The sequence below is a fragment of the Myotis myotis genome, unplaced genomic scaffold, assembly GCF_014108235.1.
Source record: "Myotis myotis isolate mMyoMyo1 unplaced genomic scaffold, mMyoMyo1.p scaffold_m19_p_8, whole genome shotgun sequence".
Taxonomy (NCBI): Eukaryota; Metazoa; Chordata; class Mammalia; order Chiroptera; family Vespertilionidae; genus Myotis; species Myotis myotis.
In genome coordinates, this window is record NW_023416390.1 from 76,773,287 (window position 1) to 76,797,718 (window position 24,432).

Genomic DNA, 24,432 nt, shown 5'->3' on the forward strand with positions numbered 1-24,432 from the left:
GTGTACGATCGGGGTTGGGGGGGATGCGGGAGGTTGGCCAGCTGGGGAGGAACTGCAGGAGGGCTCCAGGGAGTGTCTGGCCCGTCTCACTCAGTCCTGATGGGCCAGACCCCAGCAGTAAGCTAACCTACTGGTTGGAGGGTCTGCCCCTGGTGGTCAGTGCACATCATAGCGAGCGGCTGAGCAGCCTAAACCTTATCGTTAGCATATTACGCTTTGATTGGTTGAATGAATGACTGGATGACTGGACACTTAGCATATTAGGCTTTTATTATATAGGATGTAAATACTTTCCTTAATAGTAGAAAATCATAAGATTTCTTCACAGTATAAAAGAAGTTATGACAACCGCTCATTTAAAAATGAGTTTTTCTAAATAAACTACTAAGGGACAGTCAGGAAATTAAGACTTGGAAATGGATGAAATGTACGGTTCTTCAGGAAAACATTTCCATTATCCTAAGTCACTTTAAATATTACTACGTTGAAGCAAGACAACAGATATGTTATATTCATGGTAGCCGACTTTCAGAATGACAGGAGAGAAATATTTGGCTTATTCAAAATTCTTAATAGGAAACCTACATTATAATTGGTGCATACATCTAAATTTGAGTAAAAATAATAGTTCCTATTTAAAATTAAACTTTTAGGCAGTATCTTAGAGGTACCAAAGAAAGATGAAATACCTAAATAGTATGTTAGAAAAAAGACATTTTATAATAGTTAACTCCACAGTAAGTTGAAAGGTAACTTCAGTTGATTTTATTTTGTTACATTAGGGAAAACATTTTTTTCTAGTTTTACCCACTTCTATTCCTAATATCCATTACTTAAATCTCTTCTGTATAAGTTATTTAGACTCTAAGTCCCTTGCCAGACACTTGGCATGGAGGCATCCTTGGACATCAAAAAGCTCCAAGCAGAGTAAATAGTCTCACATGTACACTCTTAATAAACATCTGAGTAAGCTATGCATATAGCATTCATGGATGAACATAAAATGAATTCTCATATTCTCCTGTTTCTCTTTCCCATCTTTACAGTCACCATGCTATATGGAACATGATGGCAGAAACCATGCCCATTTTTGCTTACTATAATATTTCCTTGGCATAGAATAGGTTTTCAATAAGTGTTTGGAGAATGCATGAAATTTTCCTAGAGTACCAACAACTGGGCTATACTCTAGTGGTCTATGTGATAGTAGTCATCAAAATGTTTTTATACTTATTGACAAGAGCAACACAACAGATCTGGGAGGAAATGTAATAATCCAAATTAATCGCTTGTTTGATAAGCATAGCCTGGAAGTGTGACCATCAGGTATAGAAAAGAGACTAAAAGGAAATCTTTTAGTACTTCAATCAGGAATGCAGTAAGATTTTAGCAGATTTTCTGATTCAATCAGGATCCTGGCATGCTGCCATCACTCAGTGTACTGACTGCAGGCATGGCAGTTTTTTTGTTTTAAAAAGTGCTATTACTAAGAATGACTAGTAGTAGTATTCCTCCTAATTTCTTAGATAATTACCACTGGACTGTACTTAACCAATGGGCCTAATTGCTTTTTTATAGGTATATGAGTTGCTATCATTTTGGCAAATAGGTAATAAAAAGTTTCTGACTGAATAAAACAACCTTAAAAAGACCTTTCTTTACTTATCAGAAAAAATGAAGGTATAATTTTTAGCATGTAGCTCTCAAGTCTTTAGGATACGGGAAGAATTATAGAATATTTCTGCCAGAAGTAGAATTCTATATTCACAGGGTTAAACTTAAACCGAAGTGTTAAAGACAGTATTTTAAGATAACTTTTTGTGGTAAACTAAGGGACTACCTTTTGTAAGGGTCTAATTCCCCTTTCCTTGAATCTTGACTGGCTTTATTGACATGGGTCACCAAAAAACAATAGTGGAAGTGACATTCGGGGACTTCTGAGCCTCGTCTAAAGAGACCTTGCAGTTTTGCTTGGCTCTTTGAACATTCTTTCTGGGATCCCTGAGTCATCATAATAAGTCTGACTCCCTTGAGGTCTACATGCTGGAGGGACTATTGATAGGTGCTCCCAGTTTCATCTAGCCTACATTCCAGCCATTTGTCTAAAAACAGTTTTAGACCTTCCAGGCCAGCCCATCTGCCAGTTAAATATTAGGGAGGGCCTTCTTTTGACTCCTTGTGAAATAGAAACTGCACTCAGCCAAACCCTGTTCCATTTTCCAACTCACAAATCATGTTTAAAAAATAAAACACAATAGAGTTTTAGTAAATTCTGTTTTAAAATTGCTGGCCCTCTGCTGGAGCACCTAGAACTAAATACTTTAAATACTACTTGAAACAATTTTTACCTATCTTGAATCTTGACCAACTCCTCAATTTCCTTCTACACCTGAAATTAAAAGCCTTCACAGTGGTTAGTTCTATGTGTAGCATCGAAAGCCTTAGTGACTTTTTTGTCCTCTCCAATCTTTTTTCTCAGTCATGGTTGATTGCTTCCACTGAAGGCTGTTTTTGCCAAAAGAACTTCTGCAGTTCCCCTCTCTCTATTCTTCTATCCTCTAAGAGCTCTTCAGTTAAATTCTGAACTCCCACAATACTGATTAGGGGCAGAGTGGAATGAAAACGTAGGAAGCCAATAAAAAAAGTATTGCTACACAGAAATGAAGATTATTATATGATACTAGCAAATCAAAGAATTAGACCCCACAAGCTAATACAGATGGCTCAAAAACTGGCTGATAAGCACACCTCAATGGGCCAACTTATCCTGAAAGGAAGTTTTTTTATGACGATGGCAATTATATACTGAATATTCAGCATTTGTATCCAGAGAGAAAAATCCTGTTTACCTGAAAATCAATATTGTTGTCAATACAATGTTCATTCTTCTCTGCTAAAATCTTCCCATAGTTCTCTGATTTGGTAAGATTTTCAACTCTGGTTGTATCTTTCACTTCTGCCTCCAAATCCTTCATTGTTTCAGTTTCATTTTTTACAGTAACAATATCAGACATCCTCATCAGCAAAGGTTATTTTAGAATTCTACAGGGAACCTGAAGCCTTAGGAAAAAGAAAAGAAAAAAAAATTAATTTTACATTTCTTACATTGAGTTACTACATAATATTGACTAAGTACTTTCTGTGTCCCAGAAATAATGCTGGGTATTCCCAGAGAGAAGCAAAACTCCTGCTTTCAAGAAATAGGCAGTTTAGTGCCAGACCAGTTCAAATTAAAGAAAAAAAAAAAGTCAATATAATGAGATAAGAATTATAATAAAGGCATGAGGTGATTTTCATGCACAGACCACTTGTGAAAGTTCTTAAGAAACATTAGCCATATCGAGATGGGAGGCAATGGCTAATTGGGGTATGATAAATGTGTATTTAGATAACATCAGAAATTTTTTTCTATCAATGAATAATATAAATATCATCGTGTCAGAAAATATTTTCCTATCATAGCTTTTGTCTACATTTCTCAAATTGTAAATTTCTTAAATTACCTGCAATTATGAAAGGAAATAATTAACGAAACAAACAGCAACATTTTATACAAATACAGTTGTGCATCTGGATTAACAACTGTTTGGCTTTATGAATCAAGAATTTAAAACTCTCCTCATTTATGTGATTCAATGCCAGAGGACATATATTACCAGACGGTCTAGTATATGGATTCCGTAGGAGAGCAAGCAGATAAGATGCCAATATATTTCATGTTTTTAGTGAGTTTAAAAAAACACTGGGGACTTTACATTGAATATCAAATAAAAATGTATCAGAGACAGCTGTCATTTTAGCAAATGTAAACTTGAAGAGCAGAAGTTGATGTAAACAACTTTTTCTTTCTAGCTTTATGATCATGTATAAGTTTAAAGTGTATGACATGACAATATAACACAAGTATATATTGCTAAATGATTATCATAATCCATCACCTCACATAATTACAATTTTTTTTGCGGTGAGAACAAGAACAACTTACTTTGAAATGCATAAAAAAATTAAGATATACTGATGGCTAGACAGAGGAATGGATATATATGAACAAGTGCAGGTTAAAGTAAGTACGATAAAATGTTAATGGTAGAATCTAGGAGTGGTTATATGTTTGCTCACTGTAAAACTCTTTTAACTTTCCTGTATTTACAAAAATTTCATGATAAAATTGAGGGGGCAAATATATCTGAAAAGTTTTAAAAAAGAGAGAGAAATAAATTCTCAAGTCACAGGTAGACTCAATTGGATAAAGAACATGTCTTCCTTGATTATATTCAGTACCAAGGTTAACTGTTTCATTCTAAAAACAATAAGCTTACTAAGGAGGAAAGGGATACTTACTAGTAAAATATCCTGGCTCCTTGCTTTTTATATGTAAGATTTAGGAAAAAAAAAAAAAAAAGGAATGTTTTTTTCTTAAAAAGAGAGGTTACCTGATGTGTTCTATGGATTTTGGATTGTGGTGTCCCACAAAAATAAAATAAAATAATCCAAGGTTCTTTTTCACAGTTGTCAGCCAGGATGTCAATTGTATTGAACCATCTGGAATCTGGCAGGAGGAGTCCCATGTCCTTGTCACCACTGTAGATTCCTGGACTGAAATAAACTGTCGTGGATCAAATATATCATACCTTTCAGTGGCCTGAAATTAAAAGAAAACATTTTAACTAAATAGCCAAGTGAAATGGAACAATATACAGCAATTTGACAATTAAAGATATTACTGTTGGTGATTTCATATTCTTGTCCTAAACAAGAGTCAGAATACTGTTTCAACTAATTCTGACATGTATTGGTTTTGTGAGCCCAGATATGTCACTGCGGCCACTAGAGAGAATATCAGTAAAAGCATAAGGGAGAAGAAAGCAGGTACTATATATATGTCCACTTCTTTATCAATTCATTATTGATGAACACTTAGGCTGCTTCCATATCTTCACTATTGTATGCAATGCTGCAGTAAACATAGGGGTGTGTATATCTTTTTGAATTGGTGTTTTCTTCAGATAAGTACCCAAAAACAGAATTGCTGGGTCCTTCTTTGTCTCTTTTATATAGCTTTTGTTTTAACCCTTTGTATGCCATAAGCGTCTATAGATGCAATCGGGATGGTTTCCATTTTGGACACGTGGCAGTTAACTGGTTAAAGTCCATTTTGTTTGGTACAGCTATTGCCATCCCAGCTTTTCTTTGGTTTTGTATCATTTTCATGAAGTATCTTTTTCTATCCCTTTACTTTAAATCTGTGAGTGTCCTTAGATATGAAATGAGTCTTACATAGGCAGTGAGTCTCATATGTAAGTCTTAAAAAAATATACATTCAGTAACCCTATGTCTTTTGAATGGAACACTTAGTCCATCTGCATTTAAAGTGATTATTGATAGGTATGTACTTATTGCTATTTTAGTTGTTTTCATACTAGATTTATAAATGGTTGGTTTACTATCTTCGCTATTGTTTGCCTTTACTAGTGAGAGTTTTTTCTTTGCATATTTTATTTCTGGTTTTGAGCTTTATTTCCCACTTAAAGAATTCCTTTTACTGTTTCTTGTAATGCTGGTTTAGTAGTGATGAACTCCTTTAGCTTTTGCTTTTTTGGGAAAATCTTGATGTTTCCTTCAATTCTGAATTGATAACCCTGCTGTGTAGAATAGGCTTGGTTGAAGATTTTCCCCTTTCATCATGGTGACTATATTGTGCCACTCCTTTTAGGCCTGCAAAATTTCTATTGAAATATCAGCTGATAATCTTATGAGCATTCCTGTGTATGTTGGTTTTCTAATGCTGTTTTTAAGATGCCCTCCTTTTAACTTCTAACAATTTAATTGTAATGTAATGTATCTTGGTGTGGGTCACTTTGGTTAATCTTGTTTGGGACTCTCTGCTTCCTAGACTTGGATGCTCATTTCCTTCACCAGGTTAGGGAAGTTTTCAGCCATTACTTCCTTAAATAGGTTTTTTTGTCCCTTTATCTCTCTTCTGGAACTGCAATGATTCGAATATTAGTATGCATGATGATGTTGTCCCAGAGATCCCTTATCCAGTGGTTCTCAACCTTCTGTCCCTTTAAATACAGTTCCTCATGTTGTGACCCAATCATAAAATTATTTTCGTTGCTACTTCATAACTGTAATGCTGCTAGTGTTATGAATCGTAATGTAAATATCTGATATGCAGGATGGTCTTAGGCGACCCATGTGAAAGGGTCATTCGACTGCCAAAGGGGTCGTGACCCACAGGTTGAGAACCACTGCCTTATGCTATGCTCTTTTTAAAAATCCTCATCATTTTAAATTATTTTTTTTCCTGATCTTCCAATTGCATTACTTCCATTAGCCTGTCTTCCTGATTGCTGATCCATTCTTCTGCATCATCTGATCTGCTGTTGATTCCCTCCCATATATTTTTCGTTTTAGTTGTCATATTCTTCAGTTATGATAGGTTCTTTTTTATAATGTTGAAGTTCTCACTGAGTTTATCCATTTGTCTGCAGAGTTTGATGAGCATCTTTATAACTATTACTTTGAAATCTTTAGTAGACAGCTTACCTCTGTTTAATTTAGTTTTTTTTCTTCTGGGGTTTAATCTTTTTTTCTTTTGTTTGGAACATATTCTTTTCTCTCCTCATTTTCCCTCTTTGTGTCCATGTATTAGGTAAAGGTGAGCTACAACTCCTGGTTTTGAAAAGTGGCCTAATTTAGAAGGTGTTCTATGGGGCCCAGTGGTGGAATACTCCCTTGTCACCAAAGTCAAGTGCTCCAGAGGTGTTCCCCTGGGTGAACTAGTTGGCCTCCTTATGTGGTTGGGCCACAACTTCTATGGACACACTGGCAGGTGACGCTGGTTCCTGACCCATTTGGCTGTGAGTACTGGCCACAACTGTGGTGGGCTCACTGGTGTGTAAAGCAGGCCTTTAGTGTGGCTGGCTGTGAGGCCTAGCCTCAAATGTTGTAAACACACTGCTATGTGTGTGGTGCCAACTGAGGCTGCCCACTGGACATGGCACGGCAGGAGCTACTTTAGAGGGGAGTTAGCCTGGGTGAGTCCTCAGGGATAAGCTAGGGTAGGGTGAACAGTGTTAGCAAGGTTAATGGAGTGTCAGAAATGGTGCATGCTAACATCGGACCAACTAGGTAGAACGAGTAAAGAAAGGGGAAAAATGAGCCCTACTAGCACTTGAATCAGGAGAAAATTCCAGCACATACCTTATAACTAGTCAATGTATCACCTTCACGTATGACCTAGGTGCTTTTCAAACGGCTGCCTCTGTTCTGAGACTCAGAAAGAGCACAACTGTGGTTTCCTACAGCCCTTTGGCTCTTGCTGGTTTTCAAAGCCAGATGTTAATGCTGACTCCTCTTCCTGGTGCAGGTCCCTCGTGCTGGGACTCGGACCCCTTTGCTCTTCATGGGGGAACTCTGTGGTTGTGATATCCCTCCCACTAGTGAGACAGCTATGTGGAGAGTGGGGCATAGGTGGGTGACTAGACTTAATCTCTACCCATCCTACCCGTCTCAATGTGGCTTTTTCTTCATATCCATAGTTGTAGAAAGCCTGTTCTACTAGTCTTCAGGTCATTCTCAGTTCTGTATGTGGTTTTCTTTTGGTGTCAGTGACAGGAGCTGAGGATCTTCCTACTCCACCATCTTGAACTTGAAGCCAGGAGCCTTGCTCTTGAATGACAATTTAGCTTGTCTGTGAAATGCTGTTCCTTATAGTTGGTATGCTGCCCCATACAACAAATGTCCAGTGTCATCTGCTTTTAAAGTCAGTTTCACTTTATATTTTTTGGTGCAAGTGAATATACCATACAAATAAACAACTCTAAAAATCCTATATAGCTCTTCCATTTTCCTTTAACAATTTTATTGAGTAAGGATAATAGAAAAGAAGGTATCATAAACAAATGTCAAAATTATTTTAAACGGACAATGCCACTTTTAAATTATCAATGTCAATCTGTGCAAGGTTACTGGACTACTAAATTAAATGACTAGGTGTTTATTTTTTTAAAGTTCCACCATGAGAAAAGAGTGAAGAAATAAAATGTAGTCACTATAGTCAAGCTGCTAATGGACTAATATCAATTAGGCTGAAGCATGAGAAAATGATTCTATTTTTGCTTTAAGTAGCCTACAAACTTAAACTTTTGACTTTCAGTAGTGTATCAATGCTTGGAGAACACACACACACACACACACACACACACCCCATAGCCAATTCTTAAAAATTTAGGAAAGAATGTTCATGTGTTCAGACCACCTGACATCCATTCTCCAGACCACTGGACATCAAAGATTGTCATTTCAGACCAAACCAGAGGCTATAAATGCAGGACTGTTTCTTCTCAAGAATGTACTATAAGAACTTACAAGTGTTCTGTTTTCTTCAGAACACTCTAGGTCAGGGGTCCTCAAACTACGGCCTGTGGGCCACATGCAGCCCGCCGAAAACATTTATCCGGCCTGCTGGGTGTTTTTGCCGCTGCTGTGTGCATAGGAATTTGTTCATAGTTTTTTTTTTTTTAAACTATATTCCGGCCCTCCAACGGTCTGAGGGACAGTGAACTGGCCCCGTTTAAAAAGTTTGAGGACCCCTGCTCTAGGTGTTTGTTACCTGGTAATTTTTCTGATTTGCAAATCTTAAGACCCTCGAATAAATCTTTGTCATTTACTTCTAGACAAAGACTCCTGACATTTTGTGATGGGTTGACAACCAAAAACAAATAATAAAAAAATTAATTTTTCCTCATTTTAACTTTTTCTCTCATTAAATGGTAAACACAAGATGGCAGCATTTACTAACAACCAAATTTTTTTTGTTCTTTGTAAAGTGACTTTGTGATTTACCAAGAATCCTTCAAATTTGAAATTCTAAAAAAGCCAGTTTTTTAAAAAGTGATCCATTTAAGAAATGAATAATGCATAAGCTAAGGCAATAACTGCAAGAGGTAATGAGGAAGAGGCACAATGTGAAAAGGTGAACCCTCAGAATTCTAACAGGATCAGAAGAATCTTAGGACGCCAAGGTCCTAAGGAATCCAACGCGCCTCAGAGACCAACCTAGTCTAGTGGTCACCAACCTTTCAGACCTCACGGACCACTGGTTGGCGACCGCTGACCTAGTCCAATTTTATAATTTACCATGCAAGTTGTTAACATTCAGAGGTCAAATGATTTGTCCAAAGTTGTACAAGCAATATATATGACCAATACTTGCTAATATGTCATATTACTTGACAACAGACTAAATGAATGACTGACTGAACCAAAATGACCAGTTATTGCCTGGAAGGAGAAAAGGATATAAAGGATCAAGCATACTAGCATTAGACCTGAGTTTAAATCCTAGCTCTGCAAATTAAGACTTTGATATATTATTTCACTTGTCTGAGCTATAATCTTATGACATATAAAATGGGAAAAAGAATATTTAGCTCATAATTTTGTTGGGAAGACAGAAAAGTTTGCATGCCCATTACAGCCTCTCTCAGACTGTGCACTCAAAAAATGTTAGCATTCTCCCACAGTCAGAATCACGCTAGGCCAGCAGTTGGCTGAGGTTGACTTTGTTCTGGCTGCACCCTGAAGACTGATAGGAGGCCCACCATGAGTGCACAGTGGCTTTGCATGAGTTTTTTTTTGTTTGTTTTTTTTAATGTATATACCTTACAAAGATCAATAGAGGAGAATGAACACTATAAGTTTGTGTAAATGTGTGTATGTATGGAGAGAAGTACGCTTGCCTAAGTGCACAACCCAAGGGGCTCTCATTTCAACATTTTAAAATTCACACAAACTTTGCATTCTTCTCCTAAATATTAGTGTTTTAAATAAAATGTTTTTCCTCTCCAAACCTTCAAGTAAAAGAGATAGTCCAACTTTTTGCACGCACCAAATAAAAAACTTTTATCTTGGGACAAAGACTATGTTTTGGGGTTATTTAAGGCCGTGTGGGTATCAAATAGAGAAAGCCACAAAATAGACATGGCACATCATGTGTTTGCTACAACATTTATGAGTCATTTAAATGTACCACCTTGCTGTAATAAATAATTACACAGTAGGTGTTTACATAGCTTGCCCTGTGGCAGATATTGCTGTAATACTTTTCATAAGGAATTCACTTAAAGCCAACAACTCTAAAAGTAGACCCTATTATTACCCTTGTTTTACAGATTAGGAAACCAAGGCAGAGAGAAGTTGAGGGATTTGCTAAGGTCACACAGCTAGTAAGTGTCGGAATCAGGACACAAACAGGACAGGTACTCCACTCGAGGCTCTTACTTACAATGCTATATCACCTTCCATGTGTACCAAGAGGGGAATTTAGGTTTATAGAGCATCTTTATTTAAAAATTACTTATAACATGCAATAACTCCTTAACACTGTTTTCAAGACAAAGTGAACATATCCTTTTCACATGGAAAGGTGCTATGTACTCTTCTTTGTACAGAGGAAGACAGCCCTATTAACTTCATATTAATGGTTAGTTGGGCTAATTGCTACTCAATTATCAGAACTGCCAGGTAACCAACCAGTTTCTCTTAATCGCTCTCTCTCGTGATCTTAAGCACCAAACTATGTAAATCTGGCTGGCCATAAAGGTGCAGTTTGTGGTTAAGAACAATGCTGAAGTCTAGTAGTTTAAATCAAATGCACAAGACCAACAAATGTTATCTTCTAAGGTTATAATGACACGACCAATTGGTCAAAGGACTCTAGCAAAAGTCAAGGAAAACTGTTCATGCTTTATTTAGAAACTAGAGGCCTGGTGCATGAAATTCATGCATGGGTAGGCTTCCTAGGCCTGGCCGATGATCAGGGCCAATCAGGGCCTTCTGGCTGCCGGCCGGGGCCTTCCTTCATTCCACACCACCCCCTGGTGATCAGCGCACATCATAGCGAGTGATAGAACTCTTGGTCTCTTGGTCGAACTCCCGCAGGGACGCTTTGCATATTAGCCTTTTACATATATACTAGAGGCCCGGTGCACAAAAATTTGTGCACTCGGGGGGGGGGGAGGGGGAGGGAGGGGTCCCTCAGCCCGGCCTGTGCCCTCTCGCAGTCTGGGACCCCTCGGGAGATAACGACCTGCTGGCTTAGGCCTGCTCCCGGGTGGCAGAGGGCAGGCCCAATCCCTAGGTACAGCCTCTGGTCAGGCTCAGAGTAGGGCTGATTGGGGAGTTGGGGCGCCGCTCCTGTCATGCACAGAGCAGGGCTGATCAGGAGGTTGCGATGTCACCTTCAGTCACGCTCAGGGTAGGGCCGATTGGGGGGTTGGGGCACCGCCCCCTGTCACACTCAAGGCAGGGTCGCTGGGCAGGTTGCGGCACCACCCCCTGTCACTCACAGAGCAGGGCCCATCAGGGGGTTGGGGAGTTCCCCCTTGTCACTCACAGAGTAGGGCCGATAGGGGAGTTGGGGCACCGCCCCCTGTCACACACAGAGCAGGGCGGATCAGGGGGTTGGGGCGCCGCACCCTGTCACACTCAGGGCAGGGCCGATGGGGAGGTTATGGCTCTACCCCGTCACACACAGAGCAGGGCCCATGGGGGGAGGGGACGCCGCACCCTGTCACACACAGAGCAGGGCCAATCAGGGGGTTGGGGCACCGCAGCCTGTCACACACAGAGTCGCAGGGCAATCAGGGGGGTGGGGAGTTCGCCCCTATCAGGCACAGAGCAGGGCTGATCGGGGGTTGGGGCGCCTTCCCCTGTCACAAACAGAGCAGGGCGGATAGGGAGGTTGTGGCCCTGGCCCCTGTCACACACAGAGCCGCAGGGCGATCAGGGGGTTTGGGCGCTGCCCTCTGTCATGCTGATCCCGGTGCAGGGATATTAACCTTTTACTATATAGAGGCCTGGTGCACGGGTGGGGGCCGGCTGGTTTGCCCTGAAGGGTGTCCTGGATCAGGGTGGGGGTGCCCACTGGGGTGCCTGGCCAGCCTGGATGAGGGGATGATGGCTGTTTGCAGCTGGTCACACACCCTTCAGGGTGGGGGTCCCCACTGGGGTGCCTGGCCAGTCTGGGTGAGGGGCTGAGGGCTGTTTTCAGGCTGGCGGGTGACTGAAGCTCCCAACCGCTCCTTTTTTTTAATTCTGGGCCAGCTTTAGCTCTGAGGCTCCAGCTCTTAGGCCTCCGCTGCTGAAAGCAGGTTTCTGGCCTTTGTTTACCTTCTGTATTTGAAACAATGTTGCGATCCTGCTGGCTGAAGCCCGGCGACTAAAGCAGGTTTCTGGGGTTTTGTTTAGCTTCTATATTTGTAACATAGTTGCTTAGAGTTGCAGCTCAGAGGCTGGCAGCAGCAGGCGGGGAACGTTGGAGTCCTCCGTCACTGAAGCAAGCAAGCCTCATGTTAGTTTCAAGCTGCCTGGCTACTGGCCGCCATCTTGGCTGGCAGTTAATTTGCATATTGCCCTGATTAGCCAATGGGAAGGGTAGCGGTCGTACGCTAATTACCATGTTCCTCTTTTATTAGATAGGATATATTAGAGGCGCAGTGCACAAAATTTGTACACAGGGAGGAGAGGGTCCCTCAGCCTGGCCTGCACTCTCTCACAATCTGGGACTGTTGGCTCCTAACTGCTCGCCTGCCAGCTTGATTACCCCTAACCACTCGCCTGCCTGCCTGATCACCCCTAACCATTCTGCCTACCTACCTCATCGTCCCTAACAGCTCGCCTTCCTGATCACCCCTAAATGCTTGCCTGCCTGCCTGATCACCCCTAACTTCTCGCCTGCCTGCCTGATCGCCCCTAACCACTCCCCTGCCTTCCTGATCACCCCTAACTACTTGCCTGCCTGCCTGATTGCCCCTAACTGCCTCTGCCTCGGCCCCTGCCGCTGCAGTTTTGTCCGGAAGGATGCTTGGAATGATGTCCAGAATGTTGTTTGCTGTTTGGTCTAATTAGCATATTAAACTTTTATTATTATATATAGAAGATAGTAGAAATTCACATTCTCAATCAATCAATCACTTATCAGTTACATAAACAAGAATATAAGCACCAACATTTGAAAATGCTAAATCTCTATGTGATTCATAAACAGTTACTGTCATCCAACAAAAAATTACTAAGTATCCCACAGTTCATTATAGCTGCAATATTAGCATATTTGAGAAAAGCAGAGAAAGAACTACCTTGACCTGAAAGAGTTTCTGTTAAACCCTGAAGTGTACAAAATAATTTAAAGAGGATATTTAAAGAGAGGGGAAAAATACTTTCTGGTAAGTTGAAGAATGAGAGGAAATAAATTTTAGTGGAGTCCTATAAGACTGTGAGACATATTGCTTATAGGGAAAAAGTTATATGAAAAGATAAGGTTTTATACAAATACTAGAGTCCCGGTGCCCAAAATTTGTGCATGGGTAGGGTCCCTAGGCCTGGCCAGTGATCAGGTTCCTGCCTCCCTGCCTCCTCCTTCCCTCGCTCCCTCAGTGCCCCGCCGCCACTGCTTTTCGACTGCCATGTTCTGTGCCACTCCCTTGTGGTCAGCACACATCATAGCAAGCGATCGAACTACTGGTCGAACTCCCGAGGGGACTCTTTGCATATTAGCCTTTTATATAGAGAGAGATGTTGTAGCCTGAGTGGAGAAATGAGGAAGATAGAAAAGAAGCCCATTTAATAGAAACAGAGCATATGACCTGGGGAGGAAAACAAAAAAACCAAACTGATGATAACTAGAGTTAGCAAGGGCATGGGGTATGGGAACTCTCAAACACTAAGTAAACAATTTATGATATCAAGTGAAGTTTAAATTCCTCAAGTCTTAGGGCTCAATATTTCCACTTCTAAACCTACACATTAAAGAGACTCATGTGAATGAGGAGACATACACAAATATTCACTGCACTGTTTTATTTAAAAGCAAATGGGAAAGACCAAATGTCTATCAATAGAGAAACTGATTTTAAAAAAAAGGCCTGCCCTAACCGGTTTGGCTCAGTGGATAGAACGTCGGCCTGTGGACTGAAGAGTCTCGGGTTCGATTCCGGCCAAGGACATGTACCTTGATTGCAGGCACATCCCCAGTAGGGAGTGTGCAGGAGGCAGTTGGTCGATGTTTCTCTCTCATTGATGTTTCTAACTCTCTATCCCTCTCCCTTCCTCTCTTTAAAAAATAAAATATATTTTTAAAAAAAGGCCTAACAATTGCAGTATACTCATATTGCAAAATATAAAACAATTAAAATGAACTAAAGTTATATTTAAAAGTTCCCCAAAGAATGTTAGAATGTTTAGAGAAAAAGCAGAATCGTCTCTACAATACATTATAACTTTTATGTAAAAATTTAAAAACCATACAATCAAGGTATAGGAAGGGTAAATACCTATTTCATTCATATTAGTAATTATCTTTAGAGAGGGAAAGGGAGGATTTTAGGTGAGAGTAAAAAAGAAATTTCAATGATGACTTAATTATTTTATTTCTTAAAAAAATAAAAGAGCCAAAACTGGTTTGGCTCAGTGGATAGAGCGTCGGCTTGCGGACTGAAAGGTCCCAGGTTCGATTCCGGTCAAGGGCATGTACCTGGGTTGCGGGCACATCCCCAGTAGGAGATGTGCAGGAGGCAGCTGATCGATGTTTCTCTCTCATCGATGTTTCTAACTCTCTATCTCTCTCCCTTCCTCTCTGTAAAAAATCAATAAAAATATATTTAAAAAAAAATAAAAATAAAAGAAATATAGCAAATATAAGAAAAGGTTAGCATCTGCTAATTCTGAGTAGTAAATACTGAATGCTTGTTATAATGTTCCTTTTCCTGGTTTTGATATTTTTGATTAATATTCTAAAACAAACAACAGGAAAAGAGCATCAAAGGGTGGCTATAACTGAAGTTAAGATTAGAAGTTTAGTTCTTGATCTCATGAGGGACGTGAAAGCCCGAATAATAGGGAACTATTTTAAGAGAAACCATGGAGAATTATGTTAGCTTCAGGATAGATAAACTCTGTTCTAGCAGGTAAAACAAAAACAAAAACAAACAACAAAATAAAAGAGAGAGAAAGAGAGAGAGAGAGAGATTTCATTCACTCTAATCTTTTGATTAGAAACTATGTGCTAAGCACTGCTCTAAGTGCTGAGGACATAGCAGTGAAGCAGACAGGATCCCAGTACTCGAAGTGCTTACATTCTATGCAGACAAATAAGGTAATTACCGATTATGATATGTACTTTAAAACCAATATTAATAGCAAACTCTTAAGTAGTTACTTATTATTCACAAAGTACTATTCCCTATGTTTTCACTGTACTGATTCATTTAATCCTCATAATAACCCTATCAGGTAGGTGTTCTTATTCCCATTTTATAAACGAGAAAACTGAGGTAGAGAAAGATTAAGTAGCTTGCCCAAGATTACAAGAATAGTAAGTGGCAGAGTTAGGATTTGAATTCAGGGAGTGTGGCTCCAGAGTTCTTGCTATTTAAGCCATCACATTGCTACTAGAAATAAAGAGATTAATATAACAGAAAGTAACTAATTGGAGGAAGCTAACTAGAACCAGGGGTGGTCAGTAGTAAGGTTAGGGCAGTGACAGCAGGAATAATTATGACAGGACACAATGAAGGTGTAGGTGGTGCTTGCTACTCACTAACATAAGAAATAGTTGAGGAGGCAAAAGAAGATTTGGTGCAGAACAATCTCAGTTTTGTACACAGTAATTTAATGTGCCTTCAGGACATCCAGTTGGAGAAATCTAGCAAGGGACAGGATGACTTGGAGCTAAGGAGAAGAGGAGAGCTGATGCCATTCTTTGGGTAGAGTAACTGTATTGATGGAAGCTTTGACTTATCAACATAGATGAAGTTGCCAGGAGTCACTGAGTAAGAAAAGTGTCATGGGTTAGAATCCAAAGGGAACACCAAAACCTTGAGAGATGAGTAGGGAGGTGGAGGACCAAAAAGGTCTACTAAATTTGGGAATAAGGACAGCAAGAAATGCAAAGTTGGGGAAAGTCTGTCAGGATGGAAAGTGTATAGGCCAAAGAGAAGAAGCCAGTAGAGAAAGGAGGAAGATAGGCTGGAGGTTTAAGAGTATAAATGGATGAGGGTGAGATGGAATATCTGAGGTGGGAAGAAATGAGAAAATGTTTGAGACAGAAGCAGAAGTGGAAGGATATTCTTTTAAAATGTTTATTGTCCTCAGGAAACTGAAGGGAATGTGGTAGGAAATGGAGGAAATTCACATCTCACAAACTCTTTTTATATTTTACTATAGGCCCAGTGCAAGGATTTGGGTACATTGAAAGAAAATTAATTAGAAGGTGATCGGCAGGGTGGGACTGGACGAGATGGGCCGGACACCCGCTGGAGCCAACCTCCCTCGGTTCCTCCCTGGCCAGCTGCATCTGGAGCAGCTCCGGGGCTCGAAGGACGTCTGCGGAGTGAGCGGGGTCCCTTTCGCAGGTGGGTCCCTTGGCCTGGCCTGTGGGGATTGGGCCGAAATCGTAGTGCGACATCCCCCAGGGGTCCCGGAGTGCAAGAGGGCACTCTGAACTGGCAGTCGGACATCCCTCTTGCAATCTGGGACCGCTGGCTCCTAACCGCTCACCTCCCTACCTGCCTGATCGCCCCAACTACTCCCCTACTTACCTGATTGCCCCTAACCACCTCTGCCTGCCAGCCTGATCGCCCCTAACTGCCTCTGCCTGATGTCCCAACTGCTCCCCTGCCGGCCTGATTGCTGCTGACTGCTCTCCTCTGCTGGCCTGATCGCCCCTAACCATCTCTGCCACCGTGGCTTTGTCAAGAAGGACGTCCAAGCCCTAACCGGTTTGGCTCAGTGGATAGAGCATCGGCCTGCAGACTGAAAGGTCCCAGGTTTGATTCCGGTCAAGGGCATGTACCTTGGTTGCGGGCACATCCTCAGTGGGAGGTGTGCAGGAGGCAGCTGATTGATGTTTCTCTCCCATCGATGTTTCTAACTCTCTATCCTTCTCCCTTCCTCTCTGTAAAAAAAAAAAATCAATAAAATATATTTAAACAACAACAAAAAAAGATGACCGAAAGACGTCTGGTCTAATTAGCATATTACCCTTTTATTAGTATAGATATGGATTTTACCCAGAATACTATCTGGTAGAAGTGAGGAAGTTAGGATGGCTGTGGGGTTTGGAGAGAACAGTGGGTGAGGATAAACACTGGAGTGAGTCTCTGAGGGGAGGCTAGTTAAGGTTGACGTCAACATCCAGGACTGTTTAGGTGAAATCCTTTTGGGGAGAAGTCTGTAGACTACAAACTGGAGGTTTCTGCAATCCTTTAACTGAGGTCAGTGCAATGGGAGTAATTTAAATGAGACAGCTCAGGTACTACTTGGCCTTAGAACAGGCTGAATGTTCTTTCACAGACATTTCCAGATCTAACTTTACATCACTGTGTGGTCCAGTGCTTAAAAAGCCTCATAACACCAAATCAAAATGTAAAAAGTTGGAAATTAGGAGTGCTAGTGTACTAAAAGAACTCTACATACATCTTTATGTCGCAGGGGTCCTAGTTTGAGCCAAAGCAGAGGCTAAAGAAAGTATTTTCATTAGAGAGCCAAACCAGGGGAGAAGTGGAAAAAGCACATAGCTCCTGGTGTTTAGGCAATCAAGTCCAGCACAAAAGATTCTAGTCAATATGATACCCTGAAGACTAATTCTGCTGTAGCTCTAAGAGACAAAATCTTTGGCAAGGATATGAGCAAATTTATGGCACGCACTAGCAAACGTGGCAGTGGGCCAGAGAACAATGAAACTGGAAGAGCATGAAAGGGCTGTTCATAAGCTCACAGGAGAGACCTTGGAGAATCCTGGGATAACTTGGTGAGATTCTGAAGGTATTCAGATAATGGCAGATGATGGCAAGAGAAAATGGAATAAAGACAGGGCCATTAATATAATTCTATACCTGAAGGTTATATTAGTTATGTACCTCCTAATACAGTGCTAGCAAGGGTAAAATGAATTTCCCCTTAATTCTAAACCTATCATCATCTCATATTATACTGGGAACTCCCTATGTAAGTGTTAAATGCAAGATTAAAATAAATCAGGTTGTAGAAAGATCTCTTGACACATGATAAAATATCTTTTAAAAACTATATGGAAGAAAAAAAGGATGGTCTTACTATCTGACCATGCTTTGGGAAATAAAGAACATTCAAAGGTTTAGATTCCGGAAAACTGGGCACAGATAATGAGGATGTGAGAGAACTTAATCAGCATGTAAGAAGTAAGAATATAGATTTTTGTTCCATACCTAGTTTAAACTTATTATAACTAATTGTTTAAACAGTATATTATCTACTTAGAGATGCTTTTTAGTTATGAAACTGGCTAGAAGAAAGTGGTTATGAGAAACACTTATTTATTCTGTTGACCTAAGAATTATCTCTTATAATGAGAAACAGAAAACCAATATAGAACACCAAAGACACTAACAATAGTTAAGAGAATAAAGAATTTGGCTTGCCTTTATTCCTTATTCCTGGTAGCTTCTAAATCTTTGGAATTTGTGAATCTTTACTGATGGTGGGCCTGATAGTTTATGCTATTGAGGTGGCTCATGGTGGGCCCTGACATAGTTTATACTAATGAGATGACACAGGGTGGGGACTCTAACCATGGTATTAGAAAGTTGGGGCTTTAGCCATGTGATATCAGTATGGCCTCTGGGAAGGGAAGTAGGGCTGAAGACTGGGTTCAACTGCATGGCGAATCATGCCTACTAATAATCCCCAACAAAAACTTTGAATGCTGAAGCTTGGGTGAGCTTCCCTGGACAGCAATATTCTGCATATTGTCATATATCATCATGTTAAGAGGGTAATACATCCTAACTCCACAGGTAGAGGACAAGGAAAGCTTTGCAATGGAGACACTCCCAGACTTTGCCCTATGCGTCTGTCCTTTTGGTTTATCTGATTTATATCCCCTATATAATAAAAGTGTAGTATGCAAATTGTCCCCTTGACCGGGAGTTATTCTGGGAGTTTGACCAGGGGGCGGTGCTGGCCAGGGGATGGAAGGGAGGCCCTGGCTGGCAGCCTTAGGCGGCCAGAGGAAGGTGGCCACTGGCAGCAGGCAGCTGGGGGAAGGGAAGGAGGCCCCCGCAGGCAGGCAGCAGCCATAGGGACCCTACCTGTGAAGGAATTTCGTGCATTGGGTCTCTCTAATAAAACTGTAGTCATAAGTCTAGAACTTTTTTGAGTTCTGTAAGTTCTAGTGAATTATGAGAGGGTAATGGGAACCTTTCAATTTGTAGCCAGCTGGTCTAAAGTAAGGGTATGCTTGTGGAGGACTATGCCCTTAACCTGTGAAGTTTGGCCTAACTTTGGGCTAGCTGGTGTCGTAAGTCACTGAAGTTACCACTATTTTGCATAGTCTCGTCTCATATATTCTTTTTTTTTTTTTTCCCCCAATTACAGTTTATATTCAATATTATTTTGTATTCGTTTCAGGTGTACAGCATAGTGGTTAGATAATCATATATTTTACCAAGTGTTCCCTCAGATATTTCCAGGACCCACCTGGCACCATACATAGTTATTGCAATACTAGGGGCCTGATGCACGAAAATTCATGCAAGAGTAGGCCTTCCTTCCCCTGGCTAATGGCACCGGCTTCCCTCTGGCACCCCGAAACCGGGATGCTTCCCCCCTCCAGCCATGGGCAGGCACCCGGGACCCAGGTTGCTTCCGTCCTCTGGCACCGGCAGGCACCCAGGACCTGGGCTGGTTTCCCTCCGGCCCCGGCTTCATCAGGAAGGATGTCTAGAATGACATCCAGAAGGTGTCCGGTCTAATTAGCATATTACCCTTTTATTATTATAGATTATTGACTATATCCCCTTTGCTGTACTTTACATCCCCCTGACTATTTTGCAACTACCAATGTGTACTTCTTAATCCTTTTACCTCTATCACCAAGTATGCCAGCCCCAACCACTCTGGCAACCACCAGTCCACTCTGTGTCTGTAAGTCTGTTTCAATTTGTTCATTTTGTTATTTAGATTCCATCTAACTGAAATATAGTATTTGTCTTTCTTTGACTGACTTATTTCACTTAGCAAAATACATTACATTCTTTACTAATGTATTTTGTGCTAGATTCATAGCATGATAGTATCTGTAGTTTATAGTTCATGAATAAATATGAACATCCTCATGAGCAAATCCCAGTTTCCTTATTAAATCATTCCTGATATCGATAATGAGGATGCATATGCTTTACACAGACTGGCAAGTGGTAGGCCATTTTATATGAAACCTTCAGTCTTTAATGCTATTTTACTTAGCTTTTGCTGTGGTGTTCTCGTTGCTTCTTTAAATTCTATTTCACTTGATTTTTTTCCTCTGTATTACTAATATAACTAATTTATCTCTGTGTACTTTACCCCATGACTAGCATTTCATTCTTATCACAGGATCACAAGGAAAACCCTAGGAAGTGTTAAGCTCTGTCATCAAAGACTCTTAGCAGAAGTCATGCTGGACTCCTGGCACATTTATCTAACCACCCAAAGGTTCTTGGACAGCTTAATATGTTTCATCAACATGTGAAACTTTATATTCTTTAGCATTTGAATCAGTAGGTATAACATGACCTATTTCCTTCTATGACAAAAATCTGTTCCCTTTGTAGCATTTTAATTTAGGTTACAATTGATAGAAATTCTGTTTTAGAACTACTAATGTGCCACCCTTCACTTCCTGAATTGTAAACTACATTCTTTCTAACAAAGGATCACAGCCCTCTTTTAAGAAAGCACCTAGGGATTCAGAAAAACTGGTTAAAAAATGTTTTATTTCTTCTTTTAGTCAGAGAGTATTTCATGGTTAGTAAAAATAGCTTAAAAACAGCTTTGAGGTAGAACAGGTGTCTTTCAATTACCATCACATACCTTTAATTCACACTCTATAAACAGATGTGTGCAAACACTTTTATAGTTAGAAGATACTCCTGCTAGGAATGAGTGAACTCCACTGAGAACCTCATGATCTCTAGAAATTTACACGATACACTATATTCATAGAGTTAACAGAGAGAACTTCTCTTTAGAGTACCTAAGGTTCTGTCCAATTTAATTGATTGTCAACTCCCTATTCCTTGCACAAAATAAATACGGATTCAAATACATTTCAAATGGCTTTCTTTCATTACTTCCTAGCTATGTCCACCACATCAAACTGTTTCAGTGGTTATTAATATTTAATACATTTCTTTGGTTTTCTTTAAAATTGTTTCATTGGAGCTCAATGAAACAGTGGGGGCATACAGTCTTCAACTTTTGTTGTAATTCATTTTCCATTTATTAAAAGAAGTTATGGTTTAGTTAGCACTTTGAAAGTACTGTGTACTGCTATTTCTGATGATCTCATATCTATACATATAAAAGTGTCTGCCTGACTGGTCGCTATGACGCGCACTGACCACCAGGGGACAGACGCTCAACGCAGGAGCTGTTGTGACATGTACTGGCCATATACAGAGAAACAGCACCGTGGTCTTGGCACCCCCACAGCAACACTCGGCTTTCCCCAAGTGGGACACAGGCCCTGCCACCACCCGGGAGCGACAGCCCACCAAATCACAGCCGACACTGCTGAGACCCCATGGCTCAAACTGCGGCCCACAGCCCAGCCCAGTCCGGAAACATAATGACGTCATGTACCAACACCTGGCTTCCTCTCCCTAGTGCAGGGGTGGGAAACCCCTGGCACGCATGCCAAACATTGCATGCCAGTAACTTTTGCTGGCACACGAAACCCTCTCTTATAACCTTCCATTCACAATTTTTTTTTCTTAATATCGACTTTTTTAAAAATTTTTCAGATAAATTCAGTGTAGGTGCATCTTAAATAAATAATTTTACATAACAAGCTATCTTAAAGACCATAGACCATAGACATAGACATAGGATGGACGAGAGAGGGGAAGAGCAATTTCTATGCCTCTGCCTTAACTCTCCCTGCCTTCCTAGATCTGACCGTGTTTTGGTTTCATCCACATACGCTTGTGAATCTTTGTTCTCAGTGATGAATTTTGATAAGTCTCTTAATAGGAGTAGCCTGACGTATGAAAGTAGTAGCTTGTGCTTATCTCTGAAGGTCACGAAATATAAACCTGATATAAAATCTCTGTCATCAGTGATGCAGCAGCAAAAGTCCCACTGATAATATCAAACGGAGTCATAAAGTTTTCTGTCGGACTATCAGTGTACATGTACACATTAAAAAATAAATGTATTTTTCGTCATCATATACTGTTTTTGTCACTCGAATGAATTTTATTATTTCTTCAAGGTTCTTCACATACGTACACCTTAAGAGATATCAAGTAGGCATAACATGTTCTCAAAAAATTAGGGTTGGCACGCAGAAGAATTTTAAGTCTGAGATTTTGCTGGTTTTGGCACACACTCACAAAAAGGTTGCCCACCCCTGCCCTAGTGGCCACTAGCCTCCTTGGAGTTTCTTCAGCCCAGGAACCCGACTTGCTTTATAGCCAGGTACAAACATTTCACATTTTAACCAAATATCTGTGAAGCGTTTTCCCATGCCTCATCTCATTTGATTCTCATAGAAGTCCTGGAATAGGTAGATAGGAGACTCAGTGGAATCCTATTTTCTTTTCATTAGCCGGAAGATGGAGATTTAGGAAGTTTAAAAACTTGACCCAACTGAAAAGGAATGGTGGACCTTGAAAATGACTTCAGGTTTTCAAAATGCAGAATATAGTCAAACACTGCTGCAATTAAATATTTTACCCTTTGTTCTCCTTGTGTGATCTACAATAATAATCTGCTTCGTGTTGGTATTTACTGCTGTGTTGCTGACAATTACCTGAAAGAGAAGTTGGGGTGCTTCACTGGGCTGAAAAAGTTTAGCTAAATAAGAAAGCAGGTCTAACTAAGCAAGTTTATCTATATATATATATAAAGTTCTCACTGGTGCCAATCGCATGCGTGTGTTTCGATCTGTCATCATCAATTGCGAATTTGGTTGACACTTCTATTATAGAGAAAGGGTGAATACCAATATTAAAATACTTCTTCTAATTCATTTCCTTTCAATGTGCATGAATTCGTGCACCAGGCCTCTAGTTGTCGAATAACATCAGATGTGTGTGGTAATCAGTAATTGTGTATGTTCACACTACAGTGGGGCCTTGACTTAAGAGTTTAATTCATTCTGAGACCGAGCCTGTTAAGGAGCTCGTTAAGGAGTTCGTTAACTCAAATTACTCTGTCAACTCAATGCAAAAAATCGGCTGAGAGACAGCTGGTATCTCAAAAAACTCATTAGTCCGGACACTCGTAAGTCAAGGCCCCACTGTACTTGTAAAAAGCTGCACATGATTTTTGTGGAAGTACTTGCTGTTGAAGGAGGAAATTATATACCCTTCTAACCAGTGAAAATAAAGGAAAAGGGGAAAGATGTCAAATTGACATAGTAGAATGAGTAAATGTAGCACCCATACTTGAGTATGCTCACAGACAATTTAGGAGTTTCTTGGTTCTTCAGACTCCTTTATGTGAATTCTAGTTAGCAACTCTTGTTTTTTATTTTATATACTATATATGTTATATATAAAATTAGGGTTGTTAACTTGGATTAATATAAGGAGAACCAAGAACCCTATATATATATGTGTGTGTATATGTGTACACATGTACAGCTGGCCTTCTATATCCATGAGCTCTGCGCCTGTGAATTCAACAAACCAAAGACTGAAATTTTTTTTTTAAGTTATGTTTTTGCTGACTGGACTATGTATTTAGGCCTACAATGACTGCATCTGTAGTGAACATGTAGAGATTTTTTTCTTGTCATTACTTCCTAACAATACAGTATAAAAGTTTTTACATAGCATTTACATTGTACTAGGTATTATTAGTAATGGAGAGATGATTTAAAGTATATGGGAGCACTCACCATTTTATTAAAGGGATTTGAGCATCCTTGGATTTTTGGTATTTGAGGTGGATCCGGAATCCCCTGCAGATACTGAGGGATGACACTTTTTTTTTTTTTTTTTTTTACACTAACTTGCTCTGGTCAAGTGAGAAGCTGGGGCTGGGTTGAGAAATAACTGCGCTTCAGGTTTTTCTCTAGTACCTAAAGTACATCTATGGAACTCTAAGTCTTAGAGGAACTTAGTTTGAAAAAATAAAAATCATTGTACTAACACTATTAATATCATATATATATATATCAGAATGAGGGTCAGGCGGCTATGGAGGTAGAACAAGAAGTTTACAGAGGTAATGATATTTTGGTTCTATTTCACCCCACCCCATGCCCCACACAGTGAGGAGCCTAATTATATAGCAGATAACTATACAAGCATCAAAAGAATGTAGAAGTGAGAAGTACTACATAATTTCAGAGAAGGGAGTTATAGAAAAAATGACTCAGCTCTGAAAAGATTTTCATCT

At 40.1% G+C, this 24,432-nt stretch overlaps 1 protein-coding gene across 15 annotated transcripts in view; it reads right to left on the bottom strand.

Moving 5' to 3' along the window:
- R3HDM1 (R3H domain containing 1) overlaps positions 1-24,432 on the bottom strand; it is a 181,934-nt gene that overhangs the window by 109,873 nt on the left and 47,629 nt on the right. For all 15 annotated transcript variants that reach the window (XM_036318752.1, XM_036318750.1, XM_036318760.1 and 12 more), the window contains 2 exons: positions 4,434-4,642; positions 2,850-3,060 (listed from right to left, as the gene is read on the bottom strand). In XM_036318752.1, coding sequence (XP_036174645.1) covers positions 2,850-3,020 — 171 coding nt within the window. In that variant the 5' untranslated portion in view covers positions 3,021-3,060; positions 4,434-4,642. The remainder of the gene's footprint in view (positions 1-2,849; positions 3,061-4,433; positions 4,643-24,432) is intronic.